This window comes from Anopheles nili, chromosome 2, assembly GCF_943737925.1.
Source record: "Anopheles nili chromosome 2, idAnoNiliSN_F5_01, whole genome shotgun sequence".
NCBI lineage: Eukaryota > Metazoa > Arthropoda > Insecta > Diptera > Culicidae > Anopheles > Anopheles nili.
In genome coordinates, this window is record NC_071291.1 from 7,179,698 (window position 1) to 7,202,800 (window position 23,103).

The 23,103-nt window shown below is 40.6% G+C and overlaps 1 protein-coding gene across 1 annotated transcript; it reads left to right on the forward strand.

Annotated features, from left to right (window-relative positions):
• Positions 1–1,073: 1,073 nt before the first annotated feature.
• LOC128731437 (uncharacterized) lies at positions 1,074–3,824 on the forward strand. The gene is made up of 4 exons (XM_053824559.1): positions 1,074–1,155; positions 2,066–2,497; positions 2,606–2,971; positions 3,073–3,824. The coding sequence occupies exons 1-4, from the start codon at positions 1,074–1,076 to the stop codon at positions 3,171–3,173; spliced, it is 981 nt and encodes a 326-aa protein (XP_053680534.1). The 3' UTR covers positions 3,174–3,824.
• The last annotated feature ends 19,279 nt before the right edge of the window (positions 3,825–23,103 follow it).

Consider the following 23,103-nt stretch of genomic DNA (forward strand, 5'->3'; position numbering starts at 1 on the left):
AAAAATACGAACCAGCTTCCACCGAACTATACCGTTGTTTGCCGCGCGAGCTCCGAAGCCGTGCAAAACATTCATATTTCATTCGACAGTTACGCCTGACTCGTTGTCGAGAGCCGACGGTATTGATATTGCTCAACCTTATGGTATTGCGTACGTTGTCGCGTGTGTTTTTGCTATCAGTCGATTCTGTTACATTTGATTTGAACATGAAACTGTACCACTTTTGTTATAGCTAGATATCTTGGGTTATCACAAGTAGGTGAGCTTTGCGTATAACAGTTGTGTTCCTAATAAAGTGTGTTTTAAAACTAAATCCGAAACCTGTTTATTTTCAAAAGAAATGAGTGATTCGTTTATTGCAAACTAGTACTTCATTTAGTGTCAATGTGATAAACCATCGCCATTCAGACCAATCATCAAAGTGGAAAGAGAGTAAGATATTTGAGCGTTTCAATCGATACTTTTACGATCAGCTGTAAAAGTGGCACTATAACACAGCTCCTGTTCCTTTCGACTTAGAAAGCGTGGTTTGTTAGCTAACATTCCAATAAACTCGACGTACCGAAAACGCTCCATCTAAGGATTCAAGAAGGAGCAGAAGCCAGCACCCCTCTAACCGTTTCGAAGTGCGAACGCAAGTGAACATAGAGCAAATGTTGAAGCTGAACTCATTGAAAATTTCACCTCTCAAACGAAATGTATTTAAAACCAATGTGACAGTGCGTGTTGTGCTAAGAAGCTAGATAGAAACGAATAACAGGCAATGGTGTTCACACAGTGACGAACACGTTATTACGGAGTGACAAACATATCTAGTGTATATTTCCATCAGCCATAGTCGTTCGCTAAGGATTACAATTACTTTGCCATTACGGTGGTAAAGTTTTAAAAAATACTGGAATAAGTTAATTGAAATTAAAACTATTGTTATCCTGCAGTAATTATTCTACACCGTATGTGTTTTCTGTGAAAAACAGTGTATATAAAACTGTAAATTACTTAACCAACCTAAAGAAGCGATATAATAGCGTCTTGCAAATATGTTCGATAAAGGTTAACATCACAATAAGTTGATGTTTGAAAAGAAACAGCATTCACATACAATGATAGTAAGCAGTTGGATTGAAGTTTTTCTGGGATGTCTCCTAATATCAGGTAAACCAAATTTTATATGATTCTTAAATATAAATGTATGCGATCTCCTGCTTCACTTGATTATTTCTAAACAAATTTTAAGCAACATTTCAATCTATCATTCTATAGATATTTTACGTCTACATATTGTATAACTTAAAATCAAACATTTTATTGCATTTGATTCATTTCCTCCGAAAGTGTTTAAATTACAAGCATAACAAACGTACTCTTCTTTGTTGTACATTCAATATTTCTAATGTAAAATTTAAAAATTTCAAGTTTGTGTTATTCCAAACAAATTATGCATGCAATATAATTTCGATTTCAGATAATCTATTTCTGCAAAAATAAACAAAAAATACCACAAATATCAAAATGAAAAATAACATATACAAAATTCATGTTTGCATTTTGTAAACTGAAATTTATTACTGAAAAATATTACTTGCTATTATTTTTCTCGTCGATCATCCTTTTCGTCACATTTAACAATGCGTCTAGCACGATTAAACCAAAAGTGTCGTTCAACCACCGGGAAATTTTAGTCCATTACCATTCAGCTTAAGAGTTCATATCATTATATAGAGTTGCTTCTGCCTCAAACTACAGAAAATTTCACGATCGAAAGAAAGTTTTCGGGCATTGCGAAAGTTACTCGTACAAAACGCTTCTAATGGAGGCGCCTCACAAATTTTACTCCTGAGGTACAATGTCTACAGAATTTGTTCATTACGATTTTGTAACTAGTTACTCTTTCGGATGTAGGCAATATCGTTAGTTTCATACTCATAGCTGAAGGCTGTTAATTAAAAAGTATTCCTTATCCACGTAATAATAAATCGAGAAGAATCGATTCAATAATTCATCATCCAATGTAGCCAATGCCGTAGCTCGTGTGATTATTCTTTAAACTATTATTATTTTTCAGAGACCCTTTGCCTAAAACTCAAAACAGTGCGCATCCCTGCCTATAAGGTTCGCTTCGATACGGCCCTGCTCGAGTGTCACTACGAGCTGAACGGTCAGCGCAAAGGACACGGCTATCTGGGCGAAGGTAACCGACGGCACCACGGTTACCAAAGCGACTACCTGGGCGAGCAGTACGAGGAACAGGAAAAGCTCTACTCAATAAAATGGTACAAGGACAACGAAGAGTTCTATCGCTACGTACCGTCGGCTTCACAACCGATCAAAAGCTACAAAATCGAAGGCATCCGGGTCGATCCGAACCACTCGGATGGCACCAAGGTGCTGCTGCGTGGGCTGACACTCAAGTCGTCCGGGCTTTACCGGTGTGAGATTTCGGCGGAGGCGCCCAGCTTCGACTCGGTGCAAGGCGAAGGACGAATGGAAGTGATATGTTAGTATCTGGTTGGGAATAAAGGTTCGCTCTGGTAGTGTAGTGAGCGAATGTTTGAGGAATGACCATCAACTTTTCGGTTTTGGACTCTTTCCCTCCCCCATCTAGACATTCCCAAGGAAGGCCCACACATTAGCGATGGCGAGCGAAAAAGCTACCAGATCGGCGAGACGATGGAGCTCAACTGCTCATCGGGTAGATCGTACCCGGCCTCCACACTGCAGTGGTACCTCAACGATCTGCTAGTGACGGATCCGAACAACATCATCCACTACCCGCCGATTCAGAATCATCAAGGTCTGATCTCGACGCTGTTGGGTTTGAGCCTAGTCGTCAACCACCGGCACTACATCGATGGTACGATACGCATCAAGTGTGTCGCCAGTCTTTCACCGGTTCTGTGGCGCGGCGGCCAAGAGAGCATCGTGCAATGGGAGCAGCCATCTCTCGACAATCGTACCGCCATGCTGCTGGGTAGGTTTTATTAGATAAGTGTATACTAATTCTGCATTGCCCATTGCATTTTGACCAGCGCATTCCGTAATTTTATGTTTCGATGTTCCTTTTTCTTACAGTTAAAAGCAACAGCACCAGCAGGAGCAAACATTTTTTAGTGCCCTTTATAAGCCTCGTGCTTTATGCGATTCGACCAATTCACGCCTGTATAGATTACTGATCGATAAGGTTTGGAAAACTAAAATCAAACAACCCCACCCAATAGAACGTACATGCCGTATATCAACGCTGTTTCATAATTCAAGTCTAAACTGAACTGAATTACAGCAAAACTTCTTGATGCAATTGTTTCAGTGTACAATCATGTTTTTGAAAGAAGCAAATGGTTACAATTGCAAAATGTGTTTAAGTTTGATTTAAATTCTTTTTATATGTCCACAATTACGATCTTGCTGGTCAATTTCGAATTTAAATTTCACGTTTCCTGAAGCGCTTGAACCATCTTACAAATAAGCACCTAATCGTACTGTAAATAAGAGATGTGAATAAGTGTCTTCAATTATAGTTAAATTAGGTTCAGATAAGAAATGGACAGGAAAGTAGGGTTACTTTATAGTTTTGGTGAAAAATGTAATTGATTTAGTTCAGGAAGACATATATTTATATGGCAACCCATGCATATGACAAGAATTAAGAGAATCATTATACGAATACGCAGAGACAGATGTACAATATGCTTAGTTGATTATGTAGCAACGCAATATCATAGGCAGGTCCGGGAAACCGCGTGTGATATCATCCAACATACTAGAGAAAATGAATCTGGCTAAACCAATCGATAATTTTGTAAATAAAGTTATGTAATATTATACGAAATACCGGTTAAACTAACATGCAACATCTTTTCATTATTTGTGAGAAATTTTAGAAGCCTTGTTTTTGAGAAAATGTGTCGTCTAAAGCTGAACATACTAGTGGTGCGAAGATATTTGAAACTAAAATATAAATCCAATTTAAACAATACAACTCCACGGCAACAATTCGTTAAATCATATGAAATAATTTCAAGTCAAATCGATGGATATATCGCTCTGTTTTATGTCCCAAGATAGAATGATTTTTTTTTTCTAATTGAACTAGAGCAGCGAATGCGTCATTTGGTAGATTACCACCAAGTATTATCTCATGTTGGTGCAGAGAAAGAAATGCTCAAAAGTATAATCCTTCAAATACTACCTGATGAAAACGAATCTGAATTTTTCACCCTTCAGCACAAACGATAAATCAAGACATCGCGTGAGGATTGGTATTTCAGCAGCGACATCCCACAGTCCTTGAATCAAAACGTAACCAAGGTCTTTTCAGGTGTTTCTCTCAAAGAACCATCGTGAACGACCTACGATGAACAGGTGCCAAAAGAGCAGCTCACGTTGATAGTCACGCTAAATCAACTACAAAAGCAATTCCGACAACGAATTCATAATGTTCATCTAGTAGCAGGCACTCCATTAAAACACTGCGACTCTACTGCTCTTGAGCCCACTCAGTTTCATACCAGACGCCATCGAACCTTAATGATCTAATTTATATAAGTCGGTTACGCTATAGAAACCTGTCAGGTTTTTTTTTATATTATGCACACAAGTAACAAAATAGGCTTCCTAATCTGCAGTCGCAAGCCGTTGAAAAGAACCATTCCAAAAAACTGGTGAACGTTACCTCATCTGTCAATCGTAAATGGTTTATTCAAGCGAAAAGTCACGAGTTAACTTTCGCTGAACGAGTGAACGACACCGTGTCTTGTTTGATCGATGTGTGGATTCATCGACGACGGGGAAAGTGTTGTTTTCAATTTCAAACATCTATCGAATCGGTAGTTATGTTTGCAAAATGATTTAATGTCAACAAAAAGGTGATAATTATGAAATAGCACACCCGTTCAATTGCTTTGATTGTTAAAGTACTTTAAAAAAAATATCTCCGCGGAGTACGAGCCAACAAAACCCGTTATTTTCTAAATTACGCAGTCTACTCTTCAAACCATGCAGCTTAACACTGACACACATTATAATTTTTCCACTAAAGAGACACATTATACTTTTCCAATAGTTCAACAACGCAAGTTTGATAATAATTATAATTAATAGCACAAATACTATTCAAAAACATAAAAACATAAATGAATTAATATAATTAATAGCATAAATAACGTTCATTTATTAGCCAAGCTGCTTTTAATTACATGTTTTTTTTTAAATATCTGCAAACAACGCTTATGTTACTATCGCTGGTTTGATACCAAACAACGTAGGTTTTATCTATGAGAACAAAGAACACTCAATGTCATTCGCTCATTTTTCTTACTCAAATCCTACCAATGAATTTTATGCTCTCCTAGCCATCATTGCTCAGTCAATTTTCGTGCCATTCTATGTTGTTTTTTTATTACCTTTCTCTATCATGCCGAACATACAAGCGTAATTGTTCACGTTCGGTAAGAAACCAATCATACGCTAGATTTACAATTCAAATAAGCACATTCCACCTCGCTCCACAATCGCGATATAAACCAACACGTCAGTGGGAAAAGCAATGAACCGCGCAGGAAGCGGAATATTGTTTTCCGTTCACATTCGGAATCGTTCCACGAAATCAATTTTGCGGTCCATGCAGCACCTATACCACTTTTGTGTGTGGGTTTTTTACATCACTCAAAACGGCTATAAAATTGCTCGCGCTCTCTTTCATATCTCATCTTCAGCGATCAGTGTTGTTCATCTGTTTGCTATCTACTTGTTTTGCATGCAATATTTCCTTCGGTTTTCGAGTTCACCTGCCAGAAGCTGATTTTATGCACACTTTACGAGGAATATAAGCTTATCTCAATTTATCTTCTTCATTAGTTCTTAAAACGAAAATTTTAAAACCATTTTCCAAATGAAAGAAAAATAACTGTTAGTATGATTGTTCAAGTAAATTATAATTATTCGACAAATTTACATTTCTAAACATTCATCTCATCGACCATGTTTTGAAATCTACTTTCAACAGTATGATATAGTGGATATGCTAAGTACTAACAACAAATGGAAGCATAAAATCCTAGGTACTTTAGATAATTTGAAGATAAAAAAAGGTTCAAAGATACACATGAAGGTTTCAAAGTAAAACCAAGGGAACAAACTGAACATCCAAAACTGCCCTCAGTCATGTGGGAAATCCGGAAAGATTTACGGGACGATACGCACTTGAATCAAATATTCACGTTTATCCAAAACGGCAGCAAGTTCAAAAGTTAGCCCACGAAGCGTCTGAAAGTGACTCATGAAGCAACTGACTAGAGAGGATCCCTTTGGAAATACTGTACCGGGATCCATTGAACGATTCACCTTTTCAACTGCTCCGAACCGCGCTACGTGGTTCTCCTCGGTTCTTAAGGATCTTCTCTGCTATCCTTTTCGAATTAAGGGTTAGTATGAGTTTATGAGTAGTTTTCATAGGTCGTGCGATTTCGAAAATAACTTGTTCCAACCCTTCCGTACCGGTCTAGCAAGGATAGCCGACGGCTGAGCAGCTGTAAAAAGAGCCAAACTTTTCTTCGTAGAGCGATAAGTAGTTAGCACACGTCGAGCATTTGCAGTAAAGGTTTATCTTTATGGATTGTGAACCGCGCAGTCAAGAAGGCTGCTCACACCATGGATCGTCGTAGTAGTGGAATGAATGCAAGAGGTAGATTTATTTTGCAAACATTCTACCAAGTTCACAAGATAAACAGTTCAAACTAGAATCCTTCCCTCTAAAAACGGCTCTACAGAAGTGTTCTACTCCAATGAGTTCAAATAGAGGGCCTCTGAATTGAATATTACATTATGCTCTAGAATCTTGTGGAAAAAGGTCAAAAATATGGATAAACACAAAAGTTTTTCGCTTTCTATGTAACAGGATCCATGCATAGATGCTCGGAAAACTGTCTTATTCATTCAAGCATTTGTGGGGAAGATATAAAGATTAATAATGTCAAGCAAAACTGATAGCTTCATGGTTATTCATGAAATCTGTTTCAAAAATGGTACATAATTTTAACGTTGTGAAATGTTTCTAAGTAATACAAAATTATCGTAATTGTTAACTCAAATGATTTTCATGATGAATGCATCGATCGGAGATTAGTTTTAACTGTTGGTGAATCTTGAGCTTTAACACCAGTCTTTCCGTAAAATGTTTTTCGAATTCAGCGGTTTAGAATCGTCTCTAGGTGATGTTGGTGCGTTGGATTAAGTGCGTACGTATTTTTGCAGCATCATCCACCATTTTGTTCGCAGCTAATGTTTACCTCCCGTATGCTACCGTATCGGTTTTTTACCGGTGCGTGTGCTTGTTTTAGGTGAGGGATTTACGGAATGAAGCTAAAGTTAAATTTCCCATACGCGGTGTCATGCCAGGACACCACGATTCGTGCTCTTTCCGATTTAAACGGCTTGCTTCGAGTCCAAAACTAATATTTCCATAAAGGATTAATGAAGCCGTTGCGCCGGATGATTTGCTTCCGGCCTGTGCGCTGTGCAGCAGTGCACCAAAACCCCTTTTGCGATGTTGTTGTGCGTTAGAAAAGTGCGCCTGGTTCCCCCACATAACGATATTAGTCTTTTGCGGATCACCGGCGCTCGAGTCCAACGTTATGAAAATTTCACAATTTATAGCTTATGTGCACGAGTTTCCCCACAACGCTTTTCCTTGCTAACGCTTTCGATCAGCCTGCCGTAGCTGAAAATCCTTCCTTGCCAAGCTGGGAGAAGATTTAAAATTCTCCTTCAAACCATCAGTAAGCTGAATATCATAACAACGATTCATACGTTAACGGCGGAACGGATATGGTCCATCGTATATTTCTCTTTCTTTCTTTCTTTCTCTCTCTCTCTCTCTCTCTCTCTTTCTCTTGCTCTGACTCTCTCTATTTATCATAGAGGTGTGGCATGGAAAAAAATAAATATTGGTACAAAAGATTTTCACGCGCTTCGCTTTTTGAAGCGTTTGCAAATATTAGCTCTACTCGCTCTATTTGGTTGAGTGGAAGTTTTTGCTCGTCTTGAACGGGTTCATTTTAGTAGCGCAGCATAAGCACAGTTGCATACCAACGCTATGGAATAGCAATTCACGATCAGAACCAACAAAAGTTTTCAAACAAGCACGGAAAATAATAAACCAAATGAAAACCGGATTCTAATATTATTCTCAAAAGAAATGCAGCTTAAAACTGAAAATAATTGCGTATTGCAAAATATTCAAAAAAGCACGACTAACAACCCCACAATACACTAAAGAGTGGAAGCACTACACCTACATGAAACCGTTGATCGAAATTTTAGCCATTAATTTTAGGCTGCATCACACAACAGTCAAAAAAGATGGTGTGGTTTAATATATCAAACTAGCATGATAAAAGCATGTCAAATACATTTGTTGTGTTTAAGCAAGACACTTTTTTTTCGTTTCCAATAAACTCCAAGCGAAGAAAGATTTGATAGAAGGAAAAGATAAAAGTATGTGCCAAGAAGTTTGAATTCAATTATATTCTAATCTGTTATCCTCGTGCTTTTTCAAACCTGTATTGACGTGTTGTACTAGCCTTGGATGAATACAAACGAAATTTGGTGCCATAAAACATATTAACCGTCTTTTCAGAATTTTTTAGTATTCCTGTTGAATGGACAATGTTTTTTTATCTCATTTTCTCATTCTCAACTTCACCATCATCAAACTTCAAGATGACTGCTAAAACTTTTCAAATCAAAAAAGGCGGCCGCGGTTTTCCACGTTATGTACATATTTCATAAACAAACACTTCTACAGACACCGGTTATCATCATCATAATTCCCCAAAACACCTAATAAAACTTATGCTTTGTTTATTGAAAGGGTATTTTATTTTAAAAAAAAGCATAAACAACTAGCAGAAAATTATCAAGAAACAAGCAGAGTTTAAAATAAATGTTGTTAAAAATGCAACGAACAAGATGCAATCAATCAATGAAGTATTACCCATGAAAAAGAAGTGAATAATGGATTCTTATACCAAACAAACCAGAAAAATAGCTGAACAGATTAAAGATGCAATCGGATTTACATAAGACCTGCTCCTTCTTCTACAAATTTGACTGTAATAAGTTCGATTTAATTTCGGTCGCATCGGTTACCCCTCGATTACGGGTGAAGAGTAGTTTAATTTGTTACATTTTACGGCTCCACTCGTGAAATCTTTTGTTCGCATGGAATCGGGAAAAAGTTTGGTGAACCCGTAGTTAGGGTTTAATGGCCCAGCCATGCAAATTGTTGCCGTTAAACATGAGCGCCCATCGCCGGCATGGGGTGAAGGTGTGGGAGAATGCCGCACACTTCGAAGGAAAATTCGATTTCATGGGACGGAGAGAAATCTTCCCGGCACTGATTGTGGTCCTGTTTGTCCTGTGTAAGGAGCCCGCCCCATTCACCACCGGAGGGTGGTTTTAAAGGGACGGAAGTGGTTCAGTGATCGTACCGCAATTAACGGAACCATTTCATTCTTTCTTTGTTGTTTGGTAAGGGCGCAGGTAGCGGCAGCTGCCGAACCGCCTTCGGTTTATCTTTGGGCATGGGAACTTCAACCGTTGCCAAATAGACGTGATGCTCATTGCCGCTGCGTCAAATCCATGCGCTCCCGCAGATAGGCACCCATAGCTTGCCGATGAAATCCTAATTTGACTATCTGACCGTTTTAGTTCCGTAACCAATGCCTTCCGTTTCGAAAGCAGGAATATCCGTATAACGACCCTCGTCAAATTAACACGCAAATTAAATTTCCCCGAGATACTCCACCGGCCCTTCGAGGAAAGTGGTGTGACCATCAAAGACGGTTGGCTTACGGGTTTAGTAGCACCCCTGCAAAAAAAAAGCTGGCAATCTCCCGCCCAGGCAAATTTGTCTTCAAGCGGTATTTATATTCCACTGGATGACCGTGCCCTTGTAAGTGTGTCGTTCCGGCGTCGAACCAAGGCAAGGTGTAAGTGACTGAATTTCAAACAAACGCTGCCCTCCAGCCTGCGCTTCACCATCGTCATCACCATCATCATCATCACAATCATCATTTCGATCCGTCAATTAGCGGAGCAGACTAACGAAACGAACCTAAATCCCTTCCACGGATCCTTCGCTGGAAGTTTACTGTTCCCCGGTTACCAACGGGTACCGCGGGTCCTTGAAGGGAGTGCGCCGTTTGGGATGGAAATCTAATAAAATCAAACCCATTTCCCATTTATCGACCCGTTCGAACCCGCCACCGGGACCTAAATCCAACAGCCGGGAAAGCTTTATGCAGTCGTCTGAAATAATGCGTAAAGTATATTCCGCACCGCAATGTTTGATTGGTGGGTCACTTTCTGACACTCGAATCGTGTTTGAAATTTAGCACACTTCTCCGATAGCACTGGGGTGGGATGTGATTTCACCTCTTTCGTTTCGGCAATATGAAACTCAAAAATGAACCACATGATCGCTTAAAGTGCATTTATCGGTGCAAGAAGAATTATGACTGACAAATGTCTTCGTTTTCGATAAGACGTAGTCCTCCATTTCACAAATTAAAGGCATTGATAGTTGCCCAAGTATGGTTAAAATATTATGATCAGCTATACATTTCGTCACCGACACCGTCGGTTCTGTTCGATAATGTTTTCCAAACACACCCTGCACACGTGGTAGCAATGAATTCCATATCAAAGCAAAGCGGTACAATCGAACGCACAACCCCACCGGGAGCTTTAACGAGCTCTGTGGTGGGCTGATGGGTCAGCTGTTTGAGCTATTTCAGCACATTTACTTGGGTCCCACGTAGATCGTGGGCTGCCGCCACAATCGTTAGATCGATTTCGGCCACACCATGTAGCGATAGGGCGAAGAATCAATATTTGCACGGATAGAGAAAACATTTGTACTCCTCCAAGTAGCCCCTTGGGGTCGTACAGGAGCCCAGCTGAGGGAGATGGGTTCATTTCTCTTGCGTCCTCTTGAACGATCGGCCCACGGTCGTGTGGATCGATAGTTGTCATTTTATACACTTCAGCACTTTTGTGAACTAAGGATTGATTGGCTTAATACACGGTGCCATCTTTCTCGTTGCAGCAAGAGGTTTTCGTTTGATTAAATTATTCTCAAAAAGGCTTTGCGATACCGTGCGTTGGAGGGAGACCGGTTAGCTTACAATGCGGAAAATTGTATCAGTGCTACAATGCCTGGAAAATCAATAAACCCCCACTATAAGATCAACGGAGACAGCTTTCGCACCACAACTTAAATGATTTTTTTTGCGAAAGCTTACAAATAGCATTTCGTGGTATATGCTATTGTTTCATTTCGTACTCTCGACCTGCGATTGAAGATGAGAATGGGAAGCATAGGTGAATGTTCATGGATCAAATATAATGTATTCTTCGCCGATAGCGACTTGACATTGCGCAACGGTACTGAAAGAAAAAATCTAGTCGTAAAAACATCGATATTGAGGTCATCAATTCAATAGTCAACAGTTCCTCACTGGAATAGAAGCAGCACTCATGGCTACCAGCGATAACAATAATTTTCTCATCGATCCCTTTGCGTAGTGTGGCGCATGATGGTACACACACACAGATCCTGTTGCAGTATGAAATACTGTGGCTCTAAGTCAATGAGCCCCTGATTGGTATACTATAGAAGTTAATTAGTGCATAGGAGATTGCTGTTCGCAAAAAAAACCTGAACGAAAAAATTGCAATACATAACAAAAACAGAGCAAGTGGTTTGCATTCCAATTATCTGATATAATTGTTATGAAAATTCTGTTATGAACATGATTTTTCAGCACGATATGCATGTAGTTGCAGATGTCTTAGTTTCATTATACGGTTGCTTTGGAATGTAAATGCTCTTTGACGAAGAGATAAATAAATCTTTTGTTCCTCTCCCAACCTGCAGAAGACAAAAAAAATGTTAATTCAATATCTCTCACAACTCATTATTTGAAACAATGAGCTGTTTGTCTTCGTTTATTTGGATTTCTCTATTATAAATCACCAGTAACGTCAGAAAAATTGCCTCGTTGTTTTGGTTTGAGGTAGCAGCGATAATTATATTTACCCAAAAGTTTTACAAAATCGTTCTCGCGAAAATGGTACTATCTTCAGTATTGTTCAGTATTTATTGTGTAAATGTGTTTGCCTGTTTAATTCAAGCATACCGCGTAGCCTTATTTCGCTTGTCTTTAACTCTTTGACTTGCTGAAAGTTCTATGGCAATCTAAACATCTTCAAATGAGTGGGAAATACTGCATGACATGATTGTATGTATATTAAAGAGAAAAAAACGATTAAAGTTCAATTGCAAGGGGGCAACTCTTTCTCTTTCTGGCTTTGTCACAAAGTGCAATATAAACGAAAGCTTCGTGAGGGCTTCTTGAAATCTAGCAAAATTCACTTTCCATCTAGGTGTCACTAGCAAACACGATTCCAAACAACAGTTATCATATTGATTGGAACCAATATTCTCTCAGAAATCATATTTCAAGTAAGCTGATTCCGAAAATAATAGTCCCTGCACAGCTGTACGTCTACTCTTTACCTCTTACATGTTGCCAAAGCTATCGTCGAACAAGGCGTAATTGTCAGAGAAGGAAAAGAGCACCTCCGGTTAATAAATCAACATTGACAAGCATCAACTGGGCTGTGTGCATCAAGTGCTTTGTTTTCATCCTGGATGGCATGCTCTTTCCTATCGTCTTTCACCAAAGCATTATTGATGAAAAATGACCATTACATAAAAGACGTAGGTTCGAAGGGCTACGAAAGGAAGGCAAACTGTTCTAACGAGATCATAACCGACCTGGATGATTGGAAGAAAAGTACCATCGGCATAAACGTATTGCATCAACCCACTGAACATCATTAGGAAGCAGGAGAAGACGTAGAATCACCTACAGACATGTGTCACAACCGTCACAAACAGTTTGACAAAGGTACGACGAGTGAATTTTCAAACGGTAGAGATGATTGGATGTGAATTAGGACAAATATATGTACGTATTTTTTTTTCTTGTTACTTCCCAGATTTTTGAGCTTACACATTGTTTGTCAGAATGGGCATTCAAGCGGATGGACTTTTGCCTGCGCTAAAAGACGTCAACTAGTAAGTTTTTGTTGTAGCTCGATTCAGAATGAGCAGTGAAGTAAGCGAAATACCAGAAAAGCACTCCAGCTCCACAATGCATTCCTTTTCCGCATGAAAATCGTCATTCAATTTCCTTGCATTGTTGATCTTTTTTCACGCTCGATTAGAAACTTTTCATTCAAAGGGCCAATGCCGCATGGAATATTGTTAGCAGCATATGGTGCGTTAGAGAGCATTGTATACCACTCACTCAAACAAAAGCTCTATACTGGAACGATTTCGGTAAGGAAACATATTTCATGCTCCACTTCTTGTTGTCGTGATCACTTGATGTTTTAATGCTACTATGGAATGAATTTCAACCAAGTAAATGATTCAGCTATCACTCCATTTGCTATATTTCTTAGTATTACCTGCCAAAATTCTTTTCTAGAAAAATCACCTAATACTTAGTTAAGGAGATCTACTAAACATACAAATACCATGCCCTCGGGACATTACCACAAACCTACCAAGGAACGTTAAGTAAATCGCGCTAAAATGTAGCCGATATCGTATGAGTGAGTAACGGCTCATGCTAAAATTTATTGCCTAAAATCTAAGGTAAGGGTGCAAACCGTCGCGAATATGGAACAATTACAGCTGCCAAAAAAGACCCTTACTTGGGGATCGCATTTACTCATAAAAACATAAAAACAAATTAGCTAGTCTAGAACCGAGGAAAACTGTGGCCAATGTTCGCAGAGTTGCCTGTAGCTCGTACTCACGGCTCGGCGCATTAATAAGGTCACGCAGGGTCTGACATCCGCAGCCAGAAGGTCATAAAACTATTGCATGACGATGATGACGATGACGCACTCGTTCTGTATACGACACCGGCCTACTAGGTTGTTCGTGTTTATATCCGTGGCGGCTCATCGGGCACCTGAAAATACCAAGCCAATCGTTTTAAGTAATCTAAGGATGTGAGAAAGGATGGAACGATTTCGACACACGATAGAGGTGCCCAACATTAAGGTACCTCACGTCTGACGCACGCTCCGAACGTTATTCCAGCACAAACCGCAGCGAATCGCATCAAAACCGGCGCGGCAAAGGTACCTTGCGTGCAAGCCACACCTTGGTCAATTACAAAGCGACGCATCGTATGGATTCACGGCCTCGGCGTTTGTTTTTATCCACACTGTAGACTACACTTCCCCTCAAAATCTCTTCAGCTTCAGCTTGGTTTTCCATACGCTGTAAATATTATGAATTTTCTGCTGTTATTATCGTCGGTGTGCTTAGTAAAGCTATTCGCTCGCGTGTCTTAAAACGAAGCCAATCTTTTTACCAGAGCATGCGAGCTAACTATGGTCAAAGAAAGGCAGAAGGAAAATAAGTCACTCAGGTGAAAGGGGAACACCATACATTAATGCTATTTTCATATAAATCAAAGATGCTTACTACTTCTTCAAGCTACTTCACTTCAAAAGGCAAAATGGCTTTTGTAGAAATAAACTCGTGATAGCTACAAACAAGCCCCAGAAGTGCTATGAATTACCCAAACATTTTCAGATCTAATGTATGCATTAGAAACTTTCATTAATGATGGTGGCATTTTTTAATATAATCAAAATAGGCATTAATTTTGCATCAATTTTATTACAATTTTTTTCCATTTTCATAATTTTATCTGCTGCTCTGATACAAAGCCTATGAAACACATATGTTGTAAACTGTTTAGTAACTATCATATGTATAATATTTCTTTGAATACACGACCACAGCTCACTTCCAACTCGAACCATAAAGCTAGTTTGCTGCTTGGGTTTTTTTTATTGCAGGGTATTTTGCAACCTTTATACACATCACTGCATATGTAAACAGTCACGCAGCTGTGCTTCTCCGTGAGGACGAAAACTAGGAATAAGTGCAGAGCATATCACACTCTCGGAGCCAGAAATAAGTCATACAGAAATACAACTGGGGTTGCCCATGAGCTGGAGAAGCTACCGGCATGCAGAATGATACGAAGAACTTTTGCCTATGCTAATATGAGCGTGTTAAATCGAAACGTCCCTGTGGTGAGGTGAGCTTTCACCATTGCTAGCAAACTTCCAAAAATTAACCCATGAAATATTGTCCCACCCTATCCCTTTTCGAGAGGTCCCTATTTTGAGCAGCATATTTTGCCCTTTAGGGATTGCATACGCTACTAGTACAGCCCGTCGGGCGGCCCACTGTGATCTGTTCGGCTTCACGGTTAGCTCATGGCAAAGGCAGAGAGTCATGGGGCTGCTACGACTCGCCTGCTACCGCCATGCTTCACATACGCTTTCCGTTCCGTGAAAATTGAAAACTTTTCCACTTCGTTACACTTCCGCCACCTCTGTGAAGAGAAACCCGACCAAATGGTCCAATTTTGATTCACTTTTTGGCGTACTGAACCGGCTGACTTTTTAGCAAACGGACCTGGGAAGTATGTTGCGGCTCTCGTCGGTAACGTTTACTTAATCATACTTCTATGTGCTTCCGACTCTGTTTGCTTTTCCTTCGAACCGAGGCGTTTTACGACATTAGAGTCGGTTTGTTTATTCGTAAGGAATCATGACTCATGTTGTTAAAATCGTTTCATGTTGTGGACAAATTTCTCGCTGACCAGCTCGTGAATTGTTTGATCGTCACCCGTGTTTACTTGACGATTGCTTCCAACGTATGACTTCTAAAGTGCTGAAATGCCCTGTTGTATGAGAAGGTGTCAAAATGGAGAAGAAATACGAAAAGGAGAAGTGACAGACATGGACTAGCAAACCAAGTTAAACTCGACACACACACATGATTCAAACGTGCTCTGAGTGCTCGCGACCTAACCACATAAATTACTAAGCCGGATCCTTCAAAAACCAGTACTACACACACATTTCGTTTGCTCATGCCAAGTCAACGCAGCAAGACGCACACACGATCTAAGCTCAAGTAGTAGCACACGATCAAGTACCTTTCACACAATACTTCCTTCTTCTACGCCTTCTGATGACCATTTCGCTGTTTAGTACATCAATTATGCATCGATGAAAAAATGCATGATTACGCAACACTCGCAAAATTGCTTTAGCTTACTGGAAAGTGTTTTTTATGAACAAAACAATCGAAAAAAGAACTACGAGCTACAACGATTAAACATTGGAACAGATCGCATTCGTACTACACGATTTGTAAACGTGAACCTAGAACTCAATCCTCTTCTTCTTTTTAGTGGATATTTTTGCGTTTGTGAGAAATGTTCCCCTTACACCTACTTAGTAAATTTCTTGCGCAACCTGCGCCAAATAGATGCAGCCACAAATATAAACATATTATGCAGACAATCAATCTCTTCGCTAACCCGTTAATGTGTCTCCTGCGGATTTAAATTCGATAATTTAATAGCACTGCAGGCGCTACGGTTTACAAAATAGCTTCACCTACTCTAAGGATTGCCTTATCAGCGATGCTATTGCACCGCAGAAAATTTCAGCATACATAGAGAGCGTTCAAAACAAACGACCATGCCACCGTCAGGCAATAAAGTAACCGAAGAAAGCCACACTCTTGCTAAACGAATTCATAGTAACCAAGCCATTTTTTCCCCATCATCGTTCGCGATCGCACTGCAGCACGAGCAGAGACACACCATAGCAGCACAGGAGCTTGCTGTAATTCTTATCGCAAGTCGATGGTGCAAATGAGTTTACCAGGATTATGGATCAAATTTATATTCGCAGCATTCGGACTGCTTTCAAGAAAATTGGGCAATGCTTTATTCAGCGTGTGTGCTATGATTGCCGGGAGGTTTCAGAGCATTTTACAAAATTGCCATGCATTTCAACCATGCTACACTATTGACCGTTTATTAACCGTATGCTGTTAGTTCATCAGTATCAGAGCACCAAACAACTGCTAAATATGACGCTTGTCGCGCTCAAATTGCAATCATGTGTAATGAGTTAATGTTGAAACTAAAACAAGTCACTTCGATACGTGATTGCAACATTCAACAAAACTTCATACAGTGCCTTTGAAACAAATCTAACTATCGTTAGCTGTGGGTTTCAAAACCATCCGTTTCCAGCGAAAGATACGTTTCCAGCCCACCGCGCATTCCAATTCCGAATAGTAACTGAACAGCTTATCCGTGTTAGTTTGCAACATGAGCCGAATCACAGCTATGCTATGGGTGGCCAACAGCTTTGCGTTGGTTTTAAGCTTCTGTGTGACGGCTCCTCCCGAGGAACAATCTCAAGTGGAATTTAAAAATTTTAATGTCTCCCTCATCGAGTCAATCGATATGGAGCCAAACAAGATTGGTTGGCTTGATCATGCCAACGGACAATGTGTAAGAACAAACGCGAACTACAGCGACGGTTTACTTAACATTACAGTCTACTGTCCGGTTATGGCTTCCCAGATTGTGAATCAAGTTTATTGGAACCGAACTACTGTGAATGTGAACGCCCATTTGAGTAGCATCAATAATGAAATTCTTAGTTTTGAATTGCACATTTGTAAATCGGCAACACAAGTAGGCGGTGCATGGTTTGTAAATTCACCCAAAAACTTTCTTGCCCTGCAGTTGAACATATCGGCCATTAAATATAAAAAGCACTGTTATTGTACGTATCAAGCAACCCTTATCGTCAGATTTTTAAACGATCTTGTACTGCTCCATGAAAATGTAGACCACACCTTTTTGTTGGATAAGTTCTACAGGATTATAGTTGGAGCAGTTGTCTTGGCGGTTATTTTGGCAATTTGCTTAGCAGGATCATATTTTTGAAAGAATGAACTTTGCGTGTTTACTCCAACAAAAAAAGTAATAGTAAAATTTTTACCAAAAATGAAAATGTTTACCTTACACCTTTACCGTAACCTATGACAAGCTGAGCTTCACTAAAACTGTCAAAGCGCATCCAAAGCAGCTAAACTTTGCTACTTAATTGCCATGGCATAAATGTCATCGGCCACGGAATGAACTTTTTGAACGGCTTGCTGATTACGCTAGGCGTGAAAGGTTATCCTTTCTTAAGCAGAATCTCGCGTGGGGTATGCACCCATTTTTCGACCTTTATTGGTAGCGCCATTCCCGCCGTTGTTCAGCCGGGGTGCCGGTGAAATCCAGCAGAGCGCAATGGTGTAGAAAAAGGTCCCCATGAAAATTTGCCATCGCATAATTTACACTTTTTTCCCTAAAACCTTTATCGCTGCAGGTATAAGCAGAATGACTTTAATAAAAAAAAACCTTTCATGAAAGTTTCTTAAAACTGACCTACAAGAGAAACAGAGCACCAGGAGAAAAAATGCGAAAGATAAAACAAAAAAAATCATAGTGAAAGAAAAAATATAAAGAAAAGTAAAAGAAAAATACACAACATATAGCTACTGGCATGCAACGGCGACACATGGTGGTTCAAATTCCAAGCAGAGTACGGGTAGGCTATGAGGAGGCCATTGCTGGTGCTCAATTTGTTTTCAGGCGATAGAATCTGCTTTATGATTCGAAAATGCAAATCAAATACTATAAGTTGGAAAGTTGATTGTATGTTCGTGGTGAATGCATTGAAGCAAGAATAGATATGAACTTTCGATAGCACTAGTACTACTAGTACTCATTAGTAGGCATTGCTAGTACTATTCACTACAGCTACTGTCGATGATATTCAACTGAATAAAATAAATGGATTTCTTTCAAAACCTTCAATCGTGTTATATAATTAATTCAAAAACGTTAATGCTAAAATTTATGCTATTAATATCAAAAAGATGCTTCGATCATAAAAGAAAATCCGAAGCAGTTTTTACACATCCGTGAAAAAACTGTTATTGTAAGAACCAATATCGTAAATCATTGAATAGTAACATTTCCTCAATTATAGTAATATTTCACGCTATACTTTGCTATTCTTCTTTCAGTTCAATCATTCAATTCTATACTTGCAATTGAAACGAGTGGTAACAAATATGAAAATATTGCAATGCTTGCTTCATTACAGCAATCTTTAAATACCACGGTTTTCTGCTCTTACTTCATCAAATTCAATTGAGAACATAATAGCGCAAAGTGTATTAATAAAGTAACGAAGAGAAGTAATTTAAACCGGAATATTTTCTGCTATTCCTTCCGCTTCCTTACCTTGTCGAAAGTGTAGTATCTGTACCAAAGACCCCATGGCATGCAAAAGTTACCTTCCTAAAAAGAAGCTGTGGTGGCGGGCTAATTGTATGTCGCAACGCGGCCTACAAAGCGGCAGACGAAAAGCGGAAAAGCGGACAAAACTGGGACAAACACAAAAAAGCAGACGAAAAGACAATGGTAAGTGGTTATCTTCTGTGTCATAACATTAGCAAAGGCTTAGTCTCCTCATCATTTACACATTTTGCCGCCCACGGAACGTGCTCCACACAAAGCCGTAATGGGGAAACTTACTTTTACTTGCAGTCAAAACTTCCACCACACATCATTCAAGATTCATGGTGTGGTAAGGTTGATACACCAAGATATTTCGCTTCTTCGTGCACGTTTCGTACAGGGTCCTAAAAGCTTCTAGAAAGCTCACTGAAAATTGTAATAAGTGACGCAAAATTTGGTATCTGTATCGGAAATATGCACCAGTGTATGACTTTTTAGATAGATTTTCCAAATTTCATTAAATTACAACACGTTATCGGAACAATTAAATGCAAAACATGCAGTTTCTGTGCTGAACAGGTGCACCTGTAGAGCATCCATTCGCTCTTGGCACGGAATCATCATGCTCTAATAGACTGATTTTGATTTCCGTTAAAAACAATCTTATTCAATGAACTTTTGGGTGGATCTGATTTGCCGCAGTCGACCACAACGTAGACAAACAGGTAGTCTAAGAACGAACAGCGGGCATGATGGAAAGAGAAATATGCACCTCGAGCGGCGGTTGAGTCGTGAGCACCTGGAATGGTAAAGCGCGCGATCGAAAGTTTGTGCTGTTTCTTGCTAGGGAAGTGGATATTCTGGAAGCCAGACACCGGTGGCCAAGGAATAATGTAAATGAACGCAGCAAAAAAAACCACGCAGCCCACCAGACGCAGGAGAATATCAAATTAACGATGTTAGCCCATGGTGTCTGTATTGCAGCACACGACGGCGAGTGGTTCTGGAATGGCGTTTTCCTTTACAGTTGTACCTGCCGGAGTTCAACACGTCCTCGAGAACGCTGGACGAACTTTTCCCCGGGATTCGAAAGGACTAATAGCTCGACCGGCAACGGCCGGCGCACGATATCCATTTCACGAGAAGTACATCCATCGTGATGAAGTACGATGCTAGCCACCGGCGTGAACAGTAGCGTGGGTAAAACGGCTCCGAAATAGAGCATTAACCGTCGCATTGTTTCCGCTGCGTTACGGCTTGAGTGGCCGAGAAAAAGCTTCTTTCGAACAACTTTTTCCTCCATTTTGTAGGGTGTTTGATTCTTTCTCACTCTATCATACGCCAGCGCAGTTCTTCGAGGGAGTTGATAGAAATTTAAGAATCACGAACAACGGTATAGCTTTCGCGGCGGATCTCCAGTCTTGCGGTCTCTTCCGAGCGAAATTACATTCAACACGAGGCAGATGGTTTGTTGGAAAAAAAATTCACAACTTGCAGCCCAGTGAAAGTTGAGCAGCAGTTTTTCTCCACCACAGTATCCCAACCCATGCAAACCGAGAAGAAGCCAACCGGCTTGTATTTGCTCTGGAATGTTTGGGCATTCGATAGGTAAGCCAAGCACTCTGCAGCACTAGTGAGATGTCGGGAGAGTTTCTGTTCCGTATCGAAGAGTGGTTGGTTTGGAATTTTTTCTTCTACTTTTTAGCGACAGGACTCTCAGGAACCGTACGGGTAAAAGGGCGCGTGTGAACCATCCGTAGCTGCTTCACTGTCCGACAGACGTGTAAGCATTTGGTAATGGGTGGCAACACCTGGCAGTGCGAATAAAATTAATGGTTTCAAGTTAAATTTCATTTGGCAAATTTCGTACATTCCCACCCGATACACTTCAAACTCGCCACAGTTTCAAACAGAGACAACAATCGAGCTTAAAACGCAACCGACAAATGAACCGCTTCAGTCCGTGCGCCCATTCTGTTCCGTTCCAAAATGCCGTCAAAAAGAGGAAGGATAATTAAAAGCCAGTTTAACAAATATACACACGCTTCTCCGCGTTGACCGACAGCTCCCTCTGCCACTCGTACTCACAATAGCACATTGTCTCGCACTGTTCAGCCAGGTAACGATAAAAAAAAAACCCCAACCATACTGTCATCGGACAAACGATGGCACCAATGGCCCCTCACGCGCGAGCACAAGCATGCATGCATGGGCTCTTCAATGTGCATTAAGCCCTGGTCAGTGCAATTAATATGGGTGCAATGTCAAATGAAAGTTTCACAAAAGATGCAGCAGACATGCATCGCCGTTATATCCCCGTGCCATCCGGGCTGCCCGGCCATCGGCTGCATAGTGTAGCGTTGCAGTGATAACTCTCGTCGAACTGTCCGACCGGAAATGGAATGCAGTGCCTGCTACAGGGGGTTTCCCAGAGTCCCAGTTCGGCCCCGAAATTGATGCAGCAACTCCCCGAGCTTCCGGTGTGGATCGTTTTTATCGTTTCGAGTGTCAGTACCCAACGTACAGCGCGGTCAAATTTATGGTACTTGAGATAAATAGCCGTCCTTGTCAGACCGGTTGCATATACTACGACCCGGGCTGCCAATGTGCGTTGACCGGAGACGACCCCGTGCCCGTGCTGCGATGCTGCATGGCTTTTGATTCGACGGCATTAGGACGAATGGTTGGCTGCCGGGCCATGCCGGTGACACTTTCAACATCGCGCTCCGTCAAGTAAAACCAGATCTTTCACCCGACGCCCTTGAAAAAAAAAATATTGCCACCGTAGTCTCGCAGTCGTGTATGCCGCACCGGAGCATCGCTAGGGACATTCGCAATCATCATGAACATGCGCACCCCACAACATTACCGTTGCCAACGTTCGCTGCAAGCCAGTCTCATTTACACTCCACCCAAATAAACGCCCCGTCACGAGCATGACGTCGCACGGACCGGTGCGACAAGCCCACACTCGGAAGGCATCTAGCCGAGTAGACGGGTGTGGTCCTGTCGTGACCAGGAAACCTGCGGCCTATCCGTCTGTTGATAACAACAGTTTGGCTGGCTGTTGGCGTTCACAATTACAGGCACGGCGGGCGCTAGGTGTTCCCCAATGTTCGGCTTTTATTGCTATTTATTGCCATTTGGCAAAAACCGCAACTCAAACCGGAGCCCAACGCCCGACATGGATACGGAATGGGTTTGAACATGACATGATTTTGGCTCATTATAATGCACGATTTTCTCGGCGCCTTGGCTCCCATCCGGGACAACCAATTCAATGAACGGTTCATGCGCACTATACCCCACGTTTGGGATGGAGATCATTTGCCGAAAACAGATGTTTTTCTTCTTATACGAATGGATTCGTGTTTTTGATACCGGTGCTGGGTGTAATCTGATGAAAATCTCACTAAGCGAGTACATCTCGAACAAGCTTCGTGAAATATTTTACCGTTGTTTTACAATTAAAACAGAAGAAAAAGTAACAGCTTTTTCCACTTGTCCATCAAAGACCAGTTGAATGAATGTAAGCAGGTATGCGAAAGAAACATTTTGCTATACTGTTGTGTTATCAAATATTGCACAAAATAATTACCATGGGAACCATTTATATCATTTGAAACTCGCTAGCTCCCACGTAACTAACATACAAATCGGAATGCCGTTATGTAGCAGAAATTGTTGTTAACATAAAAAAGTAGCATACCGTGAAAAGCATGATAAGAAAAATGTCTACAGCATTCCCTTGTTAATCACGAATGTTCAGTTGGGTAGACCTCTTCAAGAGAGAATCTAACACTCCCTAGCATTCTCCAGAATGAGATGC

Excerpts from the sequence above, each read along its gene's own strand:
- LOC128731437 (XM_053824559.1), top strand. The coding sequence starts at position 1,074 with ATGTTTGAAAAGAAACAGCATTCACATACAATGATAGTAAGCAGTTGG. Across the intron at positions 1,156-2,065 it reads GGGATGTCTCCTAATATCAG|AGACCCTTTGCCTAAAACTC; the intron begins GTAAACCAAATT and ends ATTATTTTTCAG. Across the intron at positions 2,498-2,605 it reads AGGACGAATGGAAGTGATAT|ACATTCCCAAGGAAGGCCCA; the intron begins GTTAGTATCTGG and ends TCCCCCATCTAG.